Here is a 21,442-nt window from a genome sequence, read left to right on the forward strand (position 1 = left end):
GACATCGCTTCCTGCACCTGTGGCACTGCCTCTTCATTCCCCAGCAGCACCCACAGGGCTCTGAGCTGGTGAGGAGGCAGCCCCTCTCCCATCTTTCCAAGCTCAGCTGAGCCCTTCAGCCCCAGGAGCAGCCCAGAAACTGCACTGGGGTCTATTCCAAAAAAATAATTTATCAGGTCGGTATTTCATGTACATAAATATTCATCTCTGTGGCTATGTACAGACGCAGCAGGAGCTCCTGCCCACAGACACTTCCACTGAAGCCAAAGCCCAACTCCCTGGGTGATGCCATGGGCATCCCAGGCAGTGCCCACCCTGCAGAGGCTCTGGCTCCCGCTGCCCTGCAATGCCAGGCAGGTCTCAGCCAGGACTGAGGGCTTGGTGCAGAAATAGAGCCCAGAGAGAAGGACGCCCTGCCCCAGTGCTGCAGCTCGGGGGCCTACCTGCACATTGCTCACACCCAACAAAGCAGGGAGCCTGTGGGAACCTGGACCCACTCCCGGCGAGGGCAGAGGCAGCCTCGGCATCACCCTTCCCTGCCCACCCTTAAGTCCTCACGCTGGGGTAGGAGAAGAGGCGCGGAGCCAGTGGCAGTGGGTCGTGGGTGAAGACAGAGTCATCAGAGGAGCAGGAGCTGGCGGTGTCCTCGCAGGAGGGCGAGTACTGCTCGAAGGGCATAGAGAGATCCAGGTACTGCAGGGAGAGATGGTACCATCAGCACCGGTGCTGTCAGTGTCCATGCTGCCCATGACACCTCCCAGCCACTCACCTCCTCCGAAACGGCTGCCAGGATCTTGTCCAGCCCCTCCACGAGCTGCTTGAAGGTGGGGCGCTGCGAGGGCACGGCGTGCCAGCACTCCCGCATCAGCATGTACCTGCGGGGGGACGGCGCGTTAGCGGGGGCTCACTGCGGGCCCTGCCCACCCTGTCTGGCTGGCACTCACAGCTCATGGGTGCAGTTGGATGGCCGGTCCATGCGGTGCCCCTCCTTCAGCAGCTTGAAGAGCTCCTCAACAGGGATGCCAGGGTAAGGGGAGCCCCCCAGTGTGAAGATCTCCCACATCAAGATCCCAAAGGACCACCTGGAATCACACATGGCAAAGTGGGGTCAATCACATCCTAGGACCTCTCTGAGCCCAGCTCACCCTCCTGCACCCTGCATGGGAGCAAGGAAGAGAGGGTGGCATCAGCTGTGGTGAGGATGCGACACGGGATTGCTACTGTGCCCACGGAGTACCACTGAAGCACTCATGGGGACCCTCCAGTACATGCACAACCCCACAGTGCTTCCCTGATGCCCACAGGCAGCATCTCCATCCCACACCCAACAGCACCGTCAGCCCCAGGACTCACACATCACTCTGGTGGGTGTAGACACGGTCAAACAGGGCCTCGGGTGCCATCCACTTCACTGGCAGGCGACCCTATGAGAGCAAACCCCCTGCTCAGCCCTGACTGGAGATCCCTGTATCCCTCACCGCTCTCTCAGAGAACCCACTCACATTGCTGGTTTTCTTGTAGTAGTCAATGTCGTGGACATCCCTGGCCAAGCCAAAGTCAGCGATTTTCATCACACTCTCTGCTGTGACCAGCACGTTGCGGGCAGCCAGGTCACGGTGGATGCACTGCCAGGGAGAACATCACCCATTGAGGGGTTGAGATGGTGGCTCCAGCTCCGTGCCACCCAGAAGGTGGGTCAGGCTTTAAGCCCCACATTTTGGGGGAGTTAACTGCCCATAGCTTTGCTGGATGTAGCTGGGAGGTTCTGGGCAGCCCAGGGGAAGGGGCTGGGCTCCTTCTCTATGGGGACAGTGGGTTCACCAGGGATACACAGGTCCTCCATCACTGCCATGGCTCCCCAAGGCTGTGCTGAGCACAAGTAGTCCCTGTGCCAGTCCTACCCGTTTGGACTCCAGGTACTCCATGCCACGGGCCACCTGGTAGACGCATGAGACCAGGTCCTTGAAGGAGAGCTGCTCCTCGGGCATCACAGCCATGTCAAAAGTGTAGTCAGGCATTGGGGGGCGGCGGGCACGGAGGTACTCGCGCAGATTGCCCTTGGCAGCAAACTCCACAATCACATACAGAGGACCTGCAAGGGTGTCCACTCCACTCAGCCCCTGCCCTGCCCCACCACAGCATCCCGCCTGCTACTGAACCCAACAGCCCCCATTCCCCGCTCCATGCCCATGCCCTGCCTGCAGAGCCCCCTCACCGTCCTGCGTGCAGACTCCCAGGAGGTTGATGATGTTCTTGTGCTTGTCCATGAGCTTCATCATCTCCATCTCAGATATGAGATCAGCCAGGTCCTTGTCAGTGGCGTTGTCTGGGGAAGGAGGGCTGTCACCATGCCAGCAGGGTGGCACCACAGCCTGGCACTGCTGCACCTCCCTGCCTGGGACACTGGTGGAGGAGCCATTACCTTTCAGCATTTTGACAGCCACAGTGACAGCTCTGTCTGGCCGGTCTCTGTCGATGCCGTAAGCCTCTGCCCGCACGACCTGGCCAAAGCAGCCTTCGCCCAGGGGCTTGCCCAGCACCAGCCTGGCAGGGACAGGCAGAACCATGAGGGACCACAGGGATGGCTCTGCTTCCCCACAGGGCTGCCCCTCTCCATCCAAGCTGAATCCCAGCACACCAGGGTACAGTGGTGCTGAGGTGCTCAGAGGTGGCCAGAAACCTCCCCATCCATCACCCATGTGCTGCTGTCCCCAGGGCAGCCGGGGAGAGCGGCCCCAGCCCCAAACCTGCCCCACACAGTGTCGTACTTGTCTCGGGGGAACTCCCACTTGGCATCGAGGGGCAGGTCCAGCTCCATGACCCCAGCCAGCATCGGGGCACAGCTGGAGGAGAGACGGGTGACGCGCATCAGGGACGTGCTGGACTTCCCGGAGGAGCTGGAGTCCAAGGAGAACTGCGGAGAGAGCCCAAGGGACCTCAGCTCCAGAGCCAGAGACCCTCACTTGGAGCCATGGGGCAAGGGAGCTTCAGGAAGCAGTAACGAGGGCAGCCCTGGGGCTGGTAGCAAGGTAAAGTGCCACATTGTGAAACCAGTCAGTCGCTAAGGTTCCTCCACACCTGCAGGGCTCCAGCTCAGCACCAACCTGTCGGATGAGTGGGAATTTGGAGAGCTTGTGGACTGCCATGGGCTCCAGGGGCTGCTTGCTTGACTGAGTCTGCATCCGGCACAGCACCACAATGATGATGGCCATGGCCACGGCCAGCGAGCCCGAGGTGTAGATGATGATGTCCGTGTATTTGGTCTCAGGGGCTTCAGCTTCCCGCACCAGCTCCTCCTCTGGAGGGAGCGAATCAGTCGAACAGAGCCACAGTTCCTGTGTATCAGGGGTCCCAGCTCCCACCCCAGGACTCCCACCCCTACCTGGCAGCACGGTGAGCCAGGCAGACTGGTAGGAGAGGCCGATGGAGTTCCCTGCCAGGCAGGTGTACTCGCCAGCATCCTCCACAGAGACATTACGCAGGTACAGCACCTCCACCTCAGAGCTGTTGATATCTGCAGTCTGACAGGGAGTCGAATGGATGGTCAGCATCCCTCCTCCACAGGGCGCTCTGTGCAGCCCCATCACCACTTTAGGGTGGGTATCTGGGACCTGGGTGCTTCCAGCCCTTGTTACCTTGAGCACTTGCACGTAGGGTACCCCGTCGGGACCGTAGCTGCTGCCGTTCACCTCGATGTGCTTCAGCCACTGGATGTGAGGCTGGGCATCACTATAGACCTTGCAGAAGAACTCAACATCGCTGCCCACCAGGGCTGTGGTGTTGGCGGGCAGCCCAGCCTGCAAGATGGGCCTGTGCGGGGACCTCTCTGTGCACAAAGCAGAGCAGCATCACCACCACAGTGGCCCAGAGAAGGGCTCCTTTCTCACTCTCTCTAAACCCACAACAAAGCCACAGAGAGCCCTTCCCCAGCCCCAAAGCAGACCCATGCGGACCAAAGCCTGGCCTCCATCCCCATGTCTGCTAGGTGCAAGGGATGCCAGCAGAGAGGCTCCTCTGCCCCTTCCCCGTGATCCCAACCCCTCTGACAGGCACAGCGGAAGCAGGGAGCCAGAACAAGCACCGCAGAGAGAAGCACTCACCCAGCACGTCCAGGAGGTAGCTGTAGTGGATGCTGCCAAACCTGTTCTCCACCAGGCAAGTGTAGTTGCCGCGGTCAGAGGGCACCACGCTCTCCATCACCAGGCTCCAGTGCTGATGCCGGAGCTGCAGAGGGGGGAGGCAAGGTGGGAGGTGTGATGGGAGAGTAGGATCCAGGAGGGGAGGCTGTGGAGGTGGGACCTGTCCCTTACCCGGATGCCCCCAATGCGGTGCTCCCCACGGAACTCGCGTCCATTCTTGAACCAGTGGATGCTGGGGCTGGGGCTGCCTGAGGCTGGGCACCGAAACTTCACTGTGTTCCCTGCAGGCACTGCATAGAGCTTCTTGTCCATCCGGTGCGGGTGAGTCCAGTAAGGAGCTGGGGGGACATGGGATGTACATCAAGAGTCAAGGGGCAGTATGGAGGCTGCCAGAGCTGTTCCCAGCCATTTGTGCAGTGAGCAGGAGGCAGCAGTGCCCCAGCTGCTGATCCTGCCTGGGGTGGCACTGACCTCTGTGCACATAGACGGGCTCCTCCTTTCCATCTCTGTGAGGACCGTCCCCATCACTGTCTTCATCATCATCACCTGACGCCATCGAGTCTGCAAAGGAAAATGGGTTGGGAGGGACATCCCTGCCTGCAGGGCTGGGTGGGCAGTGGCTGCTGCTGCCCTGGGGGGAGCTGGGTGCTGCCGAGGCTCCTACCCACTACGGAGATGGTGAAGTTGCGCAGGATCTCCCCTGTCTCCCGTGCCCGGCACACATAGAGCCCCGAGTCCTCGTAGGAAACCTCCAAGATCTCCAGCAGGCTCTGCTGGACGCGGATGCGGCCTCCCGAGGTGAGCGGCCGGGACTCCTTGTACCAGACCACGCTGACACCGCTCTGGTTGGTGTCACAGTACAGCTTCAACACATTGCCCGGGTCCAGCAGGAGATGTTCCTCTTCTGACTCCAGCAACGGGCTCTCAAACAGCTCTGCAGAGACGCCGTGAGTGCCCACCCCGGTGACCACCCCTCCCCTGCAGGACCCCACCATGTGCCCACCCCAGTGTGGAGAATACATGGTACAACAGAGCCCATGCCCAGCTCTGCCACCCTGGAGGCAGGCGAGGGCCGGACTCTGCCCTGGGGCGCAGGGACGTGGCTTCCCCAGCGGCTTGTCCCTGTCCAAGGCCACACATGCCACCGTCCTTCTGCAGGGGCCACTCCCAGCAGTGCAGGGTGCTCGAGCCCATCCTGCCTCACCCGAGGGCACCAAACCCTCCCAGCCACCCACCATTGGACCTTCACGTGCCCTAGGCGCGGCTGGGATAACCCCCCACACCCAGCCTGGCTGGGCCCGGCAATGCCGAGGCTTGGATATGGTGTCCTGCCTGGTGATGGCCAGCAGCAGCAGCATGCACATGGAGGGCAGAAACAACCCAACCACCAAAACAGCAATACCCATCACAGTTCAACTGCTGCATGCAGGGGTCTGGGGGGATACACGTGTATTTCCAGTCCTCTGCATGGTCATTACAGGGGGATGCGGGACAGCCGGCCCTTTGGTGCCCTGGAACATGTCCTTCTCCTTGTACCCACCACCGAGAGGCACGGACCATCCAAGACGTTTGCACTCCCCACCAAGCCATGCACAACCCGCACAGCCCACAGCGTTCACACCATCCCTCTCTGCTGCGGGTCCACAGAGCAAGCTGAGCCCCCGTAGCGCAGGGACTGCCTGCTCGGAGCCACCCTGCCTCTTCCAGCCTCCACACCTCCTCGCCCGGTGATGTAGGTGCGGACCCTCCGAGCCGGACCCCAGCCGGATGAGTGCCTCCAGCTCCCGCCAGACCAGCCCCGCAGTCGGAGCCATGGCGCTTGCACCCAGCACCCCCAAGGGCTCTCTGCCCAGACGGGGACAGCATCCAGAAAGCAGGACCCCACTGCAGCGTCCCAAGCCCCGTTTCCCATTCCTCGTTTCGCAGCCGTACCTGGCTCCATCGCCCTGCCCCGGGCAGCAGCCGCCAGCAGCAGCCCCACCAGGACCTGCGACAGGGGCCGCATCTTCCAGGCCCCTCCGGCGCGGCGGTTCCCACCCTGCGGGACAGGCAGGACCCGGGTGAGCGGAGCCGGGAGAGGCAGGGACCCGCCGGCGGGGAGCAGGGGGCTGGTCCCGGGGCACTGTGGGGCAGGGTCCCCGGGGCACGGCGACGGCGGGTGCGCACGGAGTGGGGGACAGAGCACGGGGGTCCCTGGGCACGGGGAGACGGAACCCTACCAGCACCAAACCCCCGCGACGGCTCCGGGGTGGAGGGGTCCCGGCTGGGTGTAGGGAACCGACTCCTGACCAGAGGTTAACCGGGCACGGGGTGGGGGCCGGGGAGAGGGGTCCCAGTGCGGGATGCGGGGAGAAGCGTCCCGAGGGCGAGGGTCGCGGCGTTACCGGCAGTGACGGGATCCCTCGGCGGAGCCGCCGCGCAGCGCGGGGAGGGCCCGGGCAAAGTCCGGGAGTCGGCGGGCTCAGCGCCACCGCGCCCCGCACCGCGGCCCCATGGCGGGCAGGGCTCGGGGCGGCTGCGGAGAGCTCCGAGCTCGCTCCGGCTCCGTTGTGCCGCCGCTGCGCCGGACGCGGGTACTTTGTAGGGGCGGGCTCGGGTTACAGCGGCCCCGCCCGGAGCGCCGGAGGGGTGGGGGGATAGAGAGCGGGGGGGCACCGGTCCCGAGCCGCCGCTGCTGCCACCGGCCCCGCTCCGCCGGCTCCTTCACGAACCGACCCAACGCCGGGATGGGGGGGGGGGGGCCACTGGGCACCCGCAGGTCCCTGCCAGCATCGAGAGGCGGCCCCTGCGCACCCCCCGGCACGGCCCCGCCTCCGCAGCACCGCCCGCGGGTGGGGAACTGCAGGAGCTGAGAACCCCCGGGGCTGCTCCCCCATCGCCCCTCCGTGCAGACCCCACATGTCGGGTCCCCAGGTCGGGAGTAGCGCATCAGGACAAAGCCGCTTCCATCCCCTTTCCCCCCCGTGGTACCCGGGGAGCACCCCGCTGATGCCACGGGCTCCACGGCAGCGGTGCCCACCCGGCGGGCAGCCCTGGCTTGGGCTGGGTAATGGCGTTGCTGGGTGCCCATCAGCTCGCTCGCTAATTGTGCTGCAATTAGTTGTAGCGTTATCGCTGCTGGTGCCATAAAGTGGCTGTGACCCTCATTAGGAGCCCATAACCGAGCATCGTAAAACATGGCCAGGCTGCCAGCCAGGGTTGGAGTGGCCCTAATCCGGCCCATAAACACTTTGCTTTCACTTTCCCCATGCTGCTGCCTGCACCGGGGCAGGCAGACCCCACTATGCCCAGGCCTCGCTGCCCACTGGCCCACACCTGGGCACTGGAGGAGTCCGGACTCAGGCCCTCAGAATAAGCATGGTCCCCAGGCACACCTTCCCATGAGCATCCTGCTGCCAGCGAGAGAGGACTGAGGGTGCCCACAGTACATGGGGCCAGATCTGGCTCCAGAGCCACTCTCCCTTGCTGCCATCACCCTCTGCTTCGCCATCTTCCTGCTTTCCAGCAAAACCTTCTGGGGCCATGGTAGGTCTCACACACAGCCTTGCCCATGCTCAGCATGGATCCTGAGGTTGTGTGAGCAGGGTGTGGGGTATCACTGTCACCCCTCACAGCCCCGCCAAGAGGGCCAGGGCCCAGCCTCGTCCGTGTGAAACCAGCAGCTTCCACCATGACACGGTTTCCCTGCAAGGGCTGATTGATACTGTGGTATCCCATAGCACCATACTCCCCATGTTCCGCCCCCGTGGTGCTGGTCCCCACCCCGTGGTGCTGTCCCACCCCGGGGTGCAGGGGCACCCAGAGCAGCCCAGGGCCGGCAGCCCCCAGCAGCTGTTCATTCCTGCTGGCGCGTGAAGCGATGAGAACATCAATTTCACGGCGCAGCGGCCGCCCCTGCAGAGCTGCAGCGTACCGGAAGCACACAAAAATGTTGGGTTCAGCTCAACTCGAACCAAAACCAAATTAAAACCAGAGAGAAGGGGTTTGTTCCCAGCGCTGGGAATGCCGGGGGAGAGATGGGACTCAGGGGAGCCTGTGGGAGCCACCGTGTGGGATGGGCATGGAGAGAACCCTCCTACCCCAGCGGTGGGTACGGTGCTGGGTGCAGCAGGGCATGGAGATCGCAGCTGGCACCTCACCCCGTGTCATACCAAGGGCCAGGGTGGTGCTGGCACAGGCTGGGCCATGGCAGGGCTGTGCTGTGGGCTACTGGGAACTGGTCGCTTCCCTGTCGTGGGGCAGCGCAGGGCCGGGTTGCCTGCCTGGCTTGATTTATAACAGCAACTGACGGCAAACAAAAAGCCCTTCATGGCAGCGCAGCCCCACTGCCTGCCACCCGCTGCCGGCAGCACCGCCACAGCCTCCGCCACGCCAGCAGCTCAACAAACGGGGATTGTGCCAGCGCCGGCACCCCTGCTGTGGTGCACCCCTGCCACAGCACCCTCCTTTGCTGCTCCTGCTCCCCCAACCCCGCAGGCTGCTTCCATCAGCTGCGGTACCACAAGGGACACGTGTCCCCACAGCCACTGAGCCACAGAAGGCAGGAGCATGTCCTCAGGGCCCCGCAGATGGGGCAGTGAGCGGCGTGGTACTGTGCAGATGGGGCCGGGGACTCGCTCTGCCCCATGTCCAACCGAGGAGAGGTGACCCCCCTGGCCAGACCCTCGCCTCGCTTACATGCCTAGGGCCCTGCAGCAGCGAGCACGCACGAGGGGCTGGGCGCCGGCACGTTGGGCTCCATTCTCCCGCCCCTGCCCCTTCCCCCAGGCAGTAAATCATCCCCGCTCCCCCTCATGAAAGGCCCGTGTATGCGCTGCCGGCTCAGGGAGCCTGCCTGGTGCCAACAATATTGCTCTTGGAAGGCAGCCGGGGCTGCGGGAACACAGCCGCCCCTTGTGCCTGGCCCCAGCGCTCGCCGCCACTCCTGCTGCGGTGGCACCTGTGGCACGGTGGCTCCTGGGGGGGCCGGAGCCCGGGGGGCTCTTTCCTCCTGGAAGTTTCTCTTGGCCTCCCCTGAACGGCTGTTGTTTGGGGCTCCCTGTACCCCGTACACGCACAGAGCCTGGGGGCTGAGGCCAGGCACGCTCATGCCATGTGCTGGGGAGATGCGAACCCCTCAGCACGGAGGGGTCAGGCCAGCCCCGGAGCGCACGGCTCCATCCAGCCCTGCTGGCCTTGCATCTGGTCCTGGCCACAACCCACTGTCCTCGTATCAGCGGGGACCTGCAGGGGCAGGCAGGATGCTCTGCAGAGTTCAGGTCCTGCTCTGGAGGTGAGCACCAGGGCCTGGGGCGGTGCTCACCCCCTGGTCTCTCTTGCCTGCCCATCCTTATCTCCAGCAGGGAGGGACCAATGGAGCAGCCCGGCCCGGTTAAGGTTTAACCAGGCAGAACTTGGCAAACACGAATCTGCTGCTTCCTCTCGGGAGCCAAGAACATGGGGCCCGGTGCAGGGGCTGCCGGACAGGGACACCAGGGACCCTGGCTGTGGCCAAGCCCCCAGCACAGCACAGGAGCACTCACGGATTTGGGCACTGAAGGCTATGTTGAGAACACATGGGCTGGAGCTGGCCTGGCAGTGCCATGCCTCATCCCTGCTACAGCCCTGCTGCCCCTGCCCATCCTGGTTGTGCTGGGAAGCACTGGGGCTGCAGCTGGCACAGAGAATGGGGTGCATGAAGCCAGGATGGGCACTGCTCCCCTTGGGGATGTGGCACATTCCATGCGCTGGGCTGAGCACCATGGTGCCCATCCAGGGGCCGAGCAAGCAGGAGGTTTTGCCAGCCGGGCTTACCCCTCTTGTGGCACTGGGGCTCTTCCCGGAGCGATGTGCCCGTAGCAGAGGGCTGCGAGGCAGAAATGGGGCCACCCCGCTGCTCCCAGCCGCTAATCGCAAGCAGGCGCCGGGTTCTGCCTCCACATCTGCACCTGATTTACTCGCCGGAGCCAGCGGGGCCACGAGGGATGGCAGCAGCTGCGGCTGCGGCCGGGGCTGAGGCGGGACCCCGGGGGAGCAGCGGCTCCTCGGCCAGGCAGGCTCCATGGAGCTGGCTGCGGCACGGGCAGGGGACGGCAGCGCTTCCATGGGGACGTGGCTGGCGGGTGGCTCCGTGCCCTGTGCGGTGCCTGCCAGCCTGGAGGCGCTGGGGCTGGGGCTGGGCCCGGCGCAGGAGACAGAGCCCCAGCCCGGCGAGGTGCTGCTTGCAGAGGCCCCTGCAGGGAGGAGCGGGACTGGGCAGCCCCTGGCCACAGCCCGGCAGGGCATGAGACTGACAGCTCACCAGCACTGGGGACAAGGGCCACGCTCCATCCTCAGCCTCTCCCAGCATGTGGGATGGCTCTGGTCCCACAGCAAGGCTCCCGTTCCTGTGCCATCCATTCCTGGTGATGTCCATGGGTGCTGGGGTCCCTTCAAGAGCCATCCAGCAGCAGGAAGGTGGGAGGTGTCCCTGCCCATGGCAGGGGGGTTGGAACTAGATGATCTTAAGGTCCTTTCCAACCCTGACTATTCTATGATTCTAGGATGGGCAACCATCAGAGTGGGGACACCAGTGACTTTGGCACACACCTGGTCTGTGTGCTTGGAGCACAGGGATGGGGCTGGCGTTGACACACCGCGGGCATTGCAGCCACCAGCATGGCTGGCAGGGTCTCTGGTTGTGGCTGCCCTAGCACAGGGGCTTGCCAGCCACCCTGCTGCTGACAAAGAAGACATGCCAGGGGTACAGGCAGCACCACAGCCACCAACTGCACCTGTCCCAGTGAGCGCCTGCACAAATGGAAGGGCTGGGAGGTGCCAGACACACCACAGCCCTGCAGCGAGGAAGGGAAGGGGTCAGCGAGGGACAGGCTGGCAGCAGCTGGCACGCTGCCCTGGCAGAGCCGTGTGCCACTGGAGGCAGACGCAGCCTGTCCCTCCCAGCACTACTCACACTGCCGGTGGCAGTGCCGCCTGCGGTGCCAGCACAAGGCCCTGCACTGCTCCTGGGGACACTGGTCCCATGCACTCTTGCCTCCCAAGCCTGCCCCATCGAGCAAGCTGCCCTCAAACAGGACAGCAGCAGAGCATTGTGTGTTTGCCATCACACTGCTCTGGCAGCACAGAACAGCCCAGCATCAATCATGGATGTTCTCAGCACAAGCTGCACAACAGCTTGCACAAGTGCCAGCACCCTCCCAGCCCAGACTGTCCTGTCTTCCCCTTGGTGACTGCGGTGTGCCCAAGGCCTCATGACTTGCCAGAGCAGCACAGAGGAAGGCTCTTACTGCCTTAGTCTGGACCTCAGGGTGCCACAGGATGACAGCAGGGCCTGGAGGGCAGATGGGAACACAAGCTTCCCGCCCCTCCCAAATATTTTAAAGGTGTCTGCATCCTGTTCTTTGCTTTGAAGTATGGCAAAATCCCAGGAAGGGCTCTAGCAGAGAGACAGCACCCAAAAGTAGTAATAAACACTCTATTTGGAGAGCTTCACCTTAGGGAAACAGCAGATATATAAACACTGTGTACAGGGGAAGGCAAAGCTGTCAGTACACAGACAGGAGTGACACACCGGACTGGGCAGTGCTGGAAATGGGTCCCTCTTGGTGTCGATGCACAGCACTTCTAGTGGGCACCTGCCCTGGTACAGCAGGATGAGAGCAAAGCATCAGAGTTCGGAGCTGGAGGCCATCCAGGGCTATCAGGCACACAGTTTCCTTCAGGTCATCACAATTTTCTACTCACTGATCAGCTTGCAAGGTTTAAAAGGACTCCCCTCTGTAGCAGGAGATTAAGGTCACGCCTCAGCAGCAGAGCAAGCCCGGAAAACATTAGGAAGGCGAACCCAGACCAGCAGGAGCCTGTCCTAAGGGAAGATGGCAGATTCTGTGCAGGGTAAACGAAAACAAAGCTCATGCACAGCCTGGAGTGGGGAAGGGAAGGCAGGCACTCCAAACACTGAGATTAGCAAACAGCTCGCTCTCTCCTCACTTAACCTGACCAGCGGATTTGGGAAGTGCCTCTCCAGCGCGGCTCAGCTGCTCCCCTGGCACACAACCTGCGAGCTGAGGGCCCAGAGGGTCTTCCAGCAGCTGCTGGGGCCAGGCAGGAGGCAGCAGCCTGGCTCAGCCCGCCCTGGCATGCTGGGACATGGGATGCTTGACTCAGAGCACTGGCACTGAACATGAGGGCACTCCACCGCCTGGACTCTTGTGGTGGGCTAGCAGAGAACAGGCAATACCTTAGCTTAAAGCAAAACATCTAAAGAACCCGTCCAAAACACACAGCAGATCTCAGGTGCTGCCCTTCCTTCTGGGGCCTTTTCTAACAGATCTGGTACATTAGCACTATGAAGAGACCATCAGTCTTAATTTCTGGGTTTGAAATACAGAGCACCCTTTTTCTGGGATGGTAGAAATGTGTAAGAACTTCTGAAGAGAGCTGGGCAAGGACTAACCAAGGCAGGTTTATCAGAGATCGTGGATTTTTAGTCAGCTCATGATTTGACTACGTTATACTATAGTCTTCTGCTGCATCTAGATTTATTCTCTCTCTTTTCCCTTAAAACCCTCCTTCCCCAGAGTATTTTGGTAGCCCCAGGGAAAATGCTGCACTTCCATGCAGACCCTGACAGAATTAAGAGATGAACCCACCCTGCTCTACCTTCCTCTGCTGATTGCATTCAGACCTTGGAGATCTCCACCGATGCCAAATTTGGCTGAGTTTTAAGTCACAGGGGGTAAAGACACACACTGTGAATGATCACATACACCTGTTTTCATAGGAAACCAGGCTGAACAGTTACTTCCTTCCACGTGGAAACCCTCAGAGCAGAGGGTTGGGGTGAGCCAGAAGCTCTAACCCTTCTTGCAGCCCTGCACTCCCACCAGCAGCAGTTTACACACTAGATGTTGTTACTACATGTGAGATAGACCCAAATAACCCAGCTCCAGAACCAGTGGCTGCAAAAGGCTCTGATGGCAATCAGTGACTCATGGAACCCTGCACACAAACCTGACTGGAGGAGGCACAGAAGGAGACGCCACACTGGTTATTTCCTACTTTAACCTATACAAAGCCAAGCAGCCTGCATCGTGTCCCATCCACGCTGCTCACTATGGTCTAGAGGAGCTCTCCTCCAGCAAAAGCCACCTCTGAGCACGGGAGGCTGCCCTCCAGGTGCAGGAATCCATTATTTGCTCTGGTGAGTGAGGAGGTGGCCACTACCAGCCTGTTGCCAAACCCTCCTTTAACCAGGTACACACTTCCTCTCACACTGCGCCCACCTTCACAGGAAGCAATTACACAATGAAAACTACTCTAAGGGAGTGAAGTATTTGCTGTCTAGCAAGTCTCTTCCAGCTGGATCCTTTTCCTGACAGATTCAGTCCCCGTTCTGCTCAACGGGTGCACACAGGAGGGTAGGGCTTTGCTTATCCAGAGGGATAATGAAACCATTGTGGGCTGGCAAAGGATGTGCGTTCTTGGGCCACCAACAACTCCAAGAACAGTGCTGCAACTTGCTCTAGAAGTCTTGGCTGAAATAACTGTAGCCTCCTGGGGCAGTTGACTCTTCCCGGACATACTGTTGGGGCTGGAATGGTCCAACAACCGACACTGCTCCTGGCATCCTGGACATTGAAGGGAGCGAAAGGAAGAGAAGGGAAAAAAGGAGACAATGTCAGAAGTGCTCTGAAACCTGCCAGCTGCAATCACTGCTCAGCAGGCATGGCTGTCAGTGGAGCAACAGCCTACTGCAGCCAAGTAAACAACTTGCCAGAAACAGCTTCCAAGTGCATCCTTGCCCTCTGTGCCTGTGTGTAAACAGACACCTTTAGCATGGCAGAATTAGCTAGCGCACAGCTCGAGGACTGTTACAGAGCTTCCATTACAGAGGGAGTGTCCTGCCTCTCTTCAGGCTGCAGGAGCTGGCCTGGAGCAGGGCCGAAAGCTGGATCCAGAAACAGTGTTCTGAAAGGGAGTTGTGTGGCTGCACATGGACAATGTCCATATCCTTAAAGGGAACATTTATGTGTGTGTGTGTGTGTGTGTATTGGGAACATCCTCAGTGTTATCTGTCTAGAATGGGATACTTGCTATTCACTGATCCAGTTGTGCCATTCAAGAGCCAAAACTTGCCTGGGCTGACAGATGGAGCATGTGTCTTCCAATCAAGTACTTCAGAGAGCCAAGGGAGCATGGGGCTCTTATTCCACAGACAGGCAACAACAGATCCCAGTTTTCCTCTTGTCCTGTCTGGGAAATTTGGCTAGGAGTCTGTCCTTGCTTCAGGTAGGATTTTCCCAATACCACTTTCTTCTATGCTCCTCTCTAAGCAATCCAAGCTCATTACTGAGCCTCTTTTAGCAAATGCTTTGAAATTAGAGATCTGAACTTTGACAGTGTCCAGAACAAGTATTTTTTTGTATTAATCATCTGGCAGCCTAATTTTTCTTTTTTTATTAATCATGTATGCAGGGATGCCATTATTTAAGTCACCAACTGTGACAGCGAGCTCAGGAATACAGGCTTGGTTCTGACTACATGCCAAATTTTAAGATGAGCAACCCCAAGAGAGATTAAAATGGCAAAAAGATCTCCCCCCGAGCCAGGCTTTAATTAAATTAAAGCCTCGGTTGTTATAGAAACCGTGTTTAACGGGTGTCAGGCTGGACATGCTCCCTGCAAAGGTCCACCCTGTGCTGAGCTATCAAGAACCAAAATGAACTGCAGAGCCCTTCTACTTCAGCAGCATCTCAGAGCTGTCTGCAGAGGGAGCTGCTGAAGTGAACCCGCTTCAGGACAAACAACACAAGCTTGCACAAACCCTGCCGTTCTGCTTGTAAATCAGCTGGAAATACGCACTGAAAACTGCATTTTAAGTTATGTTTAAGCCACTGATTTGAACAGTGAGGCTGGAAACACTCTTAGACAGGAGGGTTACTTACTGATTCTTGTGTTTGAAGCCGCTGATGTGAGCTTGGTACTGCTCTATGGAGTTCAGTACTATGTTACATGTGCTGCAGGGGTACCCCTTCCCAGCTGAAACAGACAGCAGTATTAGCACACACAGCTAGTCAACAACTTGGTGCCCGAGTTAGAAACAAGTGAGATAATCAATCACCTGATGTGTTAAACAACTGCAAAACAAAGACAAAGAGCAAACCTAGAGCCTGACTAGATGGGAAGGTCACCGAATCCCACTACCTCACCTCACTGCCAGTCACTGTGAGAGAATCCCTAAGCCAGAAATGCTTTCCTGGTCAGAACACGGATTTGTTTATCTATAAAAGCAAAGACACATTTCCTACAAACACTTCAGAGTATCAGACATAGTAAAAGTCTCATCATTAGGACACCAACCCTGACGATACACTGCAACAACATTTATCTCCCAAATTCCCACTCATCCTGACCTGTACATCTCATAAACAAAAAAGGAGGAAGATAATTTGTAAAATTGTAGTGTTTCAATAAAAAAAAGCAGCCAGAGGAGATTACACACAACGTCCAGCTCCACAGTGCAGCATTCTGCTTAGCCTTGCTCAGGTGCCAACTGAGAATATTAAGCTCTCTCCTCAAGCAGTTTCGTTACACTCAAGAGTATCAGTTAACTGCCACAAAAAAAAAGGTTTCCAACAACAGTAGTACCAGACAGATCAATGGTTTTGTGTAACTTGACAACTCCAGCTGGAATTAAAGTTCAGGAGGTCACAGATACCAACCAGGCAAGCTTGGCAGCACAGCTCAGCACAGGAGTCTGTAACAGGGGAAAATCCTGGCAGTTGTCCTCAAGACATTAAGTGCTCCTGTATTTGGACTCACTGGGGAAGGGCTCTTGCCTGTCTTGCAACTAAAACAGTTCCTTAAGGTGAAAGAGCAGACTCACCCCAGGGGTGCAGAGCAGCATAATCAATGAGTGAGAAGCACAGCACATGATGTAGCAGACATTTCCCCACTCTTCTCCTACACCTCAGGAAGGTTTGAGACTCTAGTGAGACATCCAGCTCTCAAAACAGAGATGGACTTGGGCAGGAAAAGCCGCACAAGCTGTTACAGCCCTCATGTCTGCTGCCCTGGACAACTGAGTCAGGATCTCTCTGTTGTAAATCTGGCAAACAGCAGTGTGCACAGAGTTGTCTAAACTGCCCCCTTGCACCCCAAACAGGCAGTTCCTAGAGGAGCTTTAAGCAAATACCTTGGTGTTGCACTGCAAAGAACACATCTTTATGTGCTGCCAGATGGGTCCCAGCAGAGAGGAGTTTAGGGACAGGCACGGCTGTTAGGACACAGAGGTGGGCAGAGAGAGCAGAAGAAAACACCCCTGACTGCAGCCCATCACATCCAAGCAGCCCCTGACTCCAAAACCTCTCCTGAAAGGTCCAAGGTCCATGGAGCTGCATCCTCAAGTACTGGGGTTCTGCTGGCGCTTGATGGGACACATCCATCAGGCAGGTGAGGACACTGCCCACCTGCCTGGGCTGTGGCTCTGCCACTGTCAGCGCCTGACTCTCACTGATTGGAACCATTCATCAGAGCTCACTAATTAGGTGAAGAGCAGATGGGTACTGCTGGAGAGCGAGCACCTTCCATCTCCCACATGACTACAGGAGGTGGGAAGGAATATTACTTGGATAATTGAGCCTCATTTCTCATAAGTGCTACCGGTATCTAAAGGTGGCCTGAAAAGAATTAGAATAATTAATCTTCTGCTTGTGTGGGTTTTTACAACAGAGAACAAAGCCCTCAAAGAAGATTTAAAGATGATTTGTCTGCTTATTATTTACTTCAAGCCTCCAGCAGGTACTGGACTTCTTGGCCCAACAGAAGGCTGCTGGGAGGAACAAGGGAGTTTACTGTGAGCTCCTAATGCTTTTACTGGACTCTAAGGGCCTTCATTGTGTAGAAGTGCTCATAAGCAGCAGATCATAAACCAAATGAGTTTTAGCTATCTGCCTAAAGTTCCTCCTTAATAGCTCTTTTTTATTTTTTCCCCCCACATTCCTGCTTGCTGCAGAGAGAGTTGCATTAGTTCATCACATGAAGTGCCCACACAGAGACAGAAAAGCATCCAGGGAGAAATCTCTCTGGCTTTCATGTGCTTTGAAGCAGCAGGTGCAGTTAAACCTATTCCTTCCATCTTTGGTAAGTCCCCTCCAAAGATGTTTTTTGAAGCATCAAATGCCACTTTTATCTCTCCATTTTGGATGCAATCACCTAACTGGAAACAGCACTGTCCAAAATCCCTGGATTATCCGGACAAAAACCAAAAAGGACACGTTCCTAATTAGACAACATTGCAAAATACAGCGCAAAGCTTGTCACAAGTAGCTACAATCTAAAACCTCTTCTGCTGCCAGGGGGTTAGAACATCAACCAAATCAATCTTAGGGCATATAATCAAGATCCTCATCATAAGCAATTCTCCCCTGCTCCCTCCACATAGACTCTCATCCAAAGACCTGTCAGACACATACTGCTGCTCTCCAGCTATTCAGCTATTTATTCCCTGCCTGCTGAGAACTCACCCATGAAGGACGATGCGGGTGCATCAGGGGTTCGGCCATAGTGTGCCATCAGCTTGTGTTTGGTCTCTTGCTTTCTGTGCTTCTTGCCTACATAATGCTGTTTTGCCATAAGGGGGTTGTTGAAAGTGGCGTGGCAGAGGCTGCAGAACTTGTCTGGGTCAGTAATGTCCTTGTTGTCTTCATTAGAAGACACAGCAGAGGTGGGGAGTGCCGCAGGATGTTTCAGTGGGGGCACCGCTTCTGTAGGGTGAATCCAAACTCCTGGTCAGTCACAGAACTCAGAGGTAAAGAACAGTCCCATTATTTCCCTAAAACCCACATTAAAAAAAATAGCCCACTGCACCTAAAACCCAAACCCAGACAGAGAATGTAAGACATCTAGATAAATTCACATTGCTCCCACCTCTTCCCTTAACATTGCAAAACTGAATGGTGTGCTGTAAGACTAGAGTAGGCCAGGAAAACTTCTAGGGTTAAAAAACCCCCAACGGATTTGCCTATTTCTCCTTAACACAAGCATGGCTATATTCAAGAAACCCTGGATATGGAGGAGCTTCCACCTTCTCTTACCACCACCCAGCTAGAATAGGGGTACCAGTCCCTGTGCAGCAAAAACAAGAATGTTTTGGGAAACATGGTGCAGCTGCAGGACTTGATCCTGAACCACGAGGAGTCTTGCCTGAGAAATAGCATGAATGGGCCAGGTCTGACATTGAGAACCGGCCCTTCTGATGGAGAAACCTGCACCCTCTCATTACGAGGTGACAAAGACCTGAGCAAGGAGCCTTCTAAGGCTCAGAGAGCTCCTCTCACGCCTAAATGGAAGGTACGCAGCAGACTGATCATGTACATCCTCCCCTTCCTGAAGGCTTGGCTCATTCCCATGGGCCACCCTGACCCCAGAGGTGGCTTTGCTGTGCAACACAAAGCAAAGCCATGAAGACACCCTGGCACAGCATCTGCCTGAAGATCCCAGCTCGGAGCTAGCACAAGCTGCTACCCTCAGGTGCACTCAAAGGCTGTGCTCTTCCTCCATCCTGACCAGGTACAGCACCCCAAGCTCTTGGCTGACTTCCTGCCCTGGACAGCTGGTCTCCCCCCCATCCTCTGGGCTCTTCTGTGTGAGACACACAGGCAGCTGCACCGGGTCAGACCCGAGGTCTGCCTGGACTGTCTCACATCACGACAGCAGCCGGTGGTAGGTGCCATGGGAAAAACACAAGGTCAGGACAAGCGCATACTGATGTTTCCCAGTTACACTCTCCCAGTCCCCAGCTATCTGCAGCTCACAAGTTCTTGAACTCCAGAGGCTCCATCTTTGTAGCTGATCAGCTCTGATGAATTTGCTGTATCCAAGTTTCACCCATCACTTCAGTCCCTGTAAGCTCTTAGTGAGCACTGTAACCTGTGACAAACATTTCTGCACACAGGGATGGGTACAAGGCTGCCACAAGCTGCATTTCTCCTCAACAAAGCAACACAAAACAACACACAAGGTTCTGCCAACACCAGCCCACCAAGCAGGCTTCTGAGAGGCCAAGTTTCTGGAAGTGTATTGCTGGCTTACTCTGCTTCACAGTAAAGAGTGCACACATCCTCACAAGAGCTTACACTTGGGGACCAATGAGCCTCTTGACTTTTATATGGCTTGAACAGCCTCTCATTACAATCTGCAGATGCTGCAGACAGTCATACCTTCCAGTCTGGGGGACTGCTGCTTCATGTTCTTGGCATGAGTCTTGCCCAAGTAATGAGATGTTGCCACTGCTGGTGAGGAGAAGGTCATGTTGCAGATGGGACAACACTTGTTCCTGTCTTCCCCGTTGCTGCCTTCTTGCTTGCTATCCTGTGCACACAGAACCATGGAGGGGCTGAGGCTGGGAGGGATCTCTGCAGGTCACCTCATCCAACCTTCTTGTGCTAAGAAGAAACACTAAGGTTTGGGGGTCTAAATAAACAAAGTAATTGGAGACACCCATGTTAAGTTAAAGAAGGGCGATGGAACAGGATGGATTAAAGATAAGGTTAAGTTTGTGGCTGCTAGAATTGGAACAGGCAGCCTTTTACTCTGTGAGGTGTGAACTGAGCAACGCAAACACCGCTATCAGCTGGGTCATCTGCAACACGACGCCGACAGAGCAGGCGGCAGCAGTCATTTCTAAGCCTAACACTATGTGAGAAGGCATCTGCTTTTATTCCACACACACCACACACCCCCCCCCCCCGCCTGCAAATGTTGGGGAGTTAGGGATTAAAGCTGAAGCAATCATAGAAGAAGAATCAGTTTCCCAAGTGAGTCACGGGGCAGACAGATGGCCGAGTGGAACGTGGTGCCTTTACTGACCAACAGGCTCCAGCTACAGGCCAAGGAAACCTACATAAGTATAAACCAGATCGCTCAGGAATGAGAGTCCCAGTAGATGGTCAACCCAACACGCTCTCATGGCAGTAAAGGTTATGCAATGACACTCCTGACAAGCTGTTGCTCCCATTCAGCTCTTCCCTGCCCTTTTGAGCAAGCCTATCAATAAAAGGCAACATGTGTTTGTTTAACTGGGGAAGACATACTCACAGAGGCTACTGAAATGGGAAGGGCAGCAGGAACTGTGCTTGCTAGGACAAGGCCCAGCAACACACCTACCATCAAGCTCTGCACTTATCACAGTTTCCTTTCCAAGAGTGTTTTCATACTCATAAGATGGTTTGGGCTGGAAAGTACCTTAAAGCTCACCCAGTTCTAGCCCCCCTGCCATGGGCAGGGACACCTTCCACTAGAGCAGGCTGCTCCAACCCCTGCATCCAACCTGGCCTTGAACACTGCCAGGGATGGGGCAGCCACAGCTTCTCTGGGCACCCTGTGCCAGCGCCTCAGCACCCTCACAGGGAGGAGCTTGTGCCTAAGAGCTCATCTCAATCTACCCTATAAAAGTGCTGGGGCCGTATAACAGCCTCTAGCCCAGCAGGTCCCACGTATTTCAGCTCTACCCCCTCACCTGCTTCGCATCCAGCTTCATCTTCTTCCCGGGGCCGCGCTCCTCCCCGCCGTGGATGGACAGGTACCGCCTCACCTTGTTGGCGTGCTTCTTGCTCTGCGGAAAGCAGACAGAGACCGGCCCGCCCGCTGCTCAGCGCCCCGCGGTGCCCGGCGGCGGCGGGCGGCGGCCCCCGCTCCCTACCTGGTAGTGAGCCAGCCTCTGGGACTCGGAGATGAGCAGCGCGCTGCACACCTTGCACTGCGCCTCCGTGAAGATGTGCCCGTTCTCCCGGATCAGGCGCTCCACTGCGGGACACACACACAGACACCACGCACAGCCAGGGGGTCAGCGGCCCGGGCAGGCCGCACACTTCCAACCCCACCGCCTCGTTCCCCGGCTCCTCACCCGCCTCCTTGCCCACCGGCAGCCCCGCGGCGTCCCCGTTGCTACCCGCCCCGTCCGCCATCGCCGCCGCCACCGCCTCCTGCAGCTCTCGCGAGAACCGCCCGCTCCCTCCGCTTAGCAACAGTAAGGAGCCCTCCCGCGAGACCGTGGAGGGAGGCGGTGGTGGCCATGTTGGTTGTGGGCAGCTTGCCGGGGACCGGCGGCTCCCCGCCTGTGCGGGCGGGTCAGCGGAGCAGCCGGTTGCTGCGGTGACGGTGGGTTTTGAGGCACCCAGGTTTCGCAGGTAGAGGGTCGAAGGTGCTCCTCCCCACCGCGCTGGCCTCCTCCCTGGAAACCAGCGCCCACCGCCCTGTCTGCGGCACCCGCTACCGGGATGAGGAAACGGCGGCAGTGCCGGCACCTTCCGGCGCACCCCGGG

General features: G+C 57.7%; 1 protein-coding gene across 2 annotated transcripts; it reads right to left on the bottom strand.

Annotated features, from left to right (window-relative positions):
* Window positions 1–217: 217 nt before the first annotated feature.
* Window positions 218–21,182, bottom strand: FGFR4 (fibroblast growth factor receptor 4). 2 transcript variants are annotated; one of them, XM_057412032.1, is made up of 21 exons: window positions 21,025–21,182; window positions 20,821–20,924; window positions 20,638–20,733; window positions 19,340–19,490; window positions 17,645–17,884; window positions 4,804–5,073; window positions 4,611–4,700; window positions 4,311–4,477; window positions 4,101–4,224; window positions 3,636–3,826; window positions 3,383–3,521; window positions 3,105–3,298; window positions 2,769–2,914; window positions 2,423–2,544; window positions 2,216–2,326; window positions 1,902–2,092; window positions 1,503–1,625; window positions 1,354–1,424; window positions 945–1,082; window positions 770–875; window positions 220–693 (listed from the first exon to the last, which is right to left on the bottom strand). In XM_057412032.1, exons 1-21 carry the CDS (start codon window positions 21,083–21,085, stop codon window positions 547–549), a joined length of 2,982 nt encoding a protein of 993 aa, XP_057268015.1. In that variant the 5' UTR covers window positions 21,086–21,182; the 3' UTR covers window positions 220–546. The 2 variants fall into 2 exon arrangements, with proteins under 2 accessions (XP_057268014.1, XP_057268015.1); XM_057412031.1 differs by lacking the exons at window positions 17,645–17,884; window positions 19,340–19,490; window positions 20,638–20,733; window positions 20,821–20,924; window positions 21,025–21,182 and adding exons at window positions 6,072–6,177; window positions 6,524–6,659 and having other exon boundaries at window positions 218–693.
* Window positions 21,183–21,442: the final 260 nt, after the last annotated feature.

The sequence above is a fragment of the Pezoporus wallicus genome, unplaced genomic scaffold (assembly GCF_028554395.1).
Source record: "Pezoporus wallicus isolate ANWC-B61680 ecotype Strahan unplaced genomic scaffold, APGP_CSIRO_Pwel_v1 contig_6354, whole genome shotgun sequence".
NCBI classification, from domain to species: domain Eukaryota; kingdom Metazoa; phylum Chordata; class Aves; order Psittaciformes; family Psittacidae; genus Pezoporus; species Pezoporus wallicus.

Bases quoted from the DNA above. Each gene is read 5' to 3' on its own strand.
- FGFR4 (XM_057412032.1), bottom strand. From the start codon at position 21,085: ATGGCGGACGGGGCGGGTAGCAACGGGGACGCCGCGGGGCTGCCGGTG. The intron at 20,734-20,820 runs GTAGGGAGCGGG...TGCTTTCCGCAG, and splicing joins AGAGGCTGGCTCACTACCAG to AGCAAGAAGCACGCCAACAA. The intron at 2,093-2,215 runs GTGAGGGGGCTC...ACACCCTTGCAG, and splicing joins GGGAGTCTGCACGCAGGACG to GTCCTCTGTATGTGATTGTG.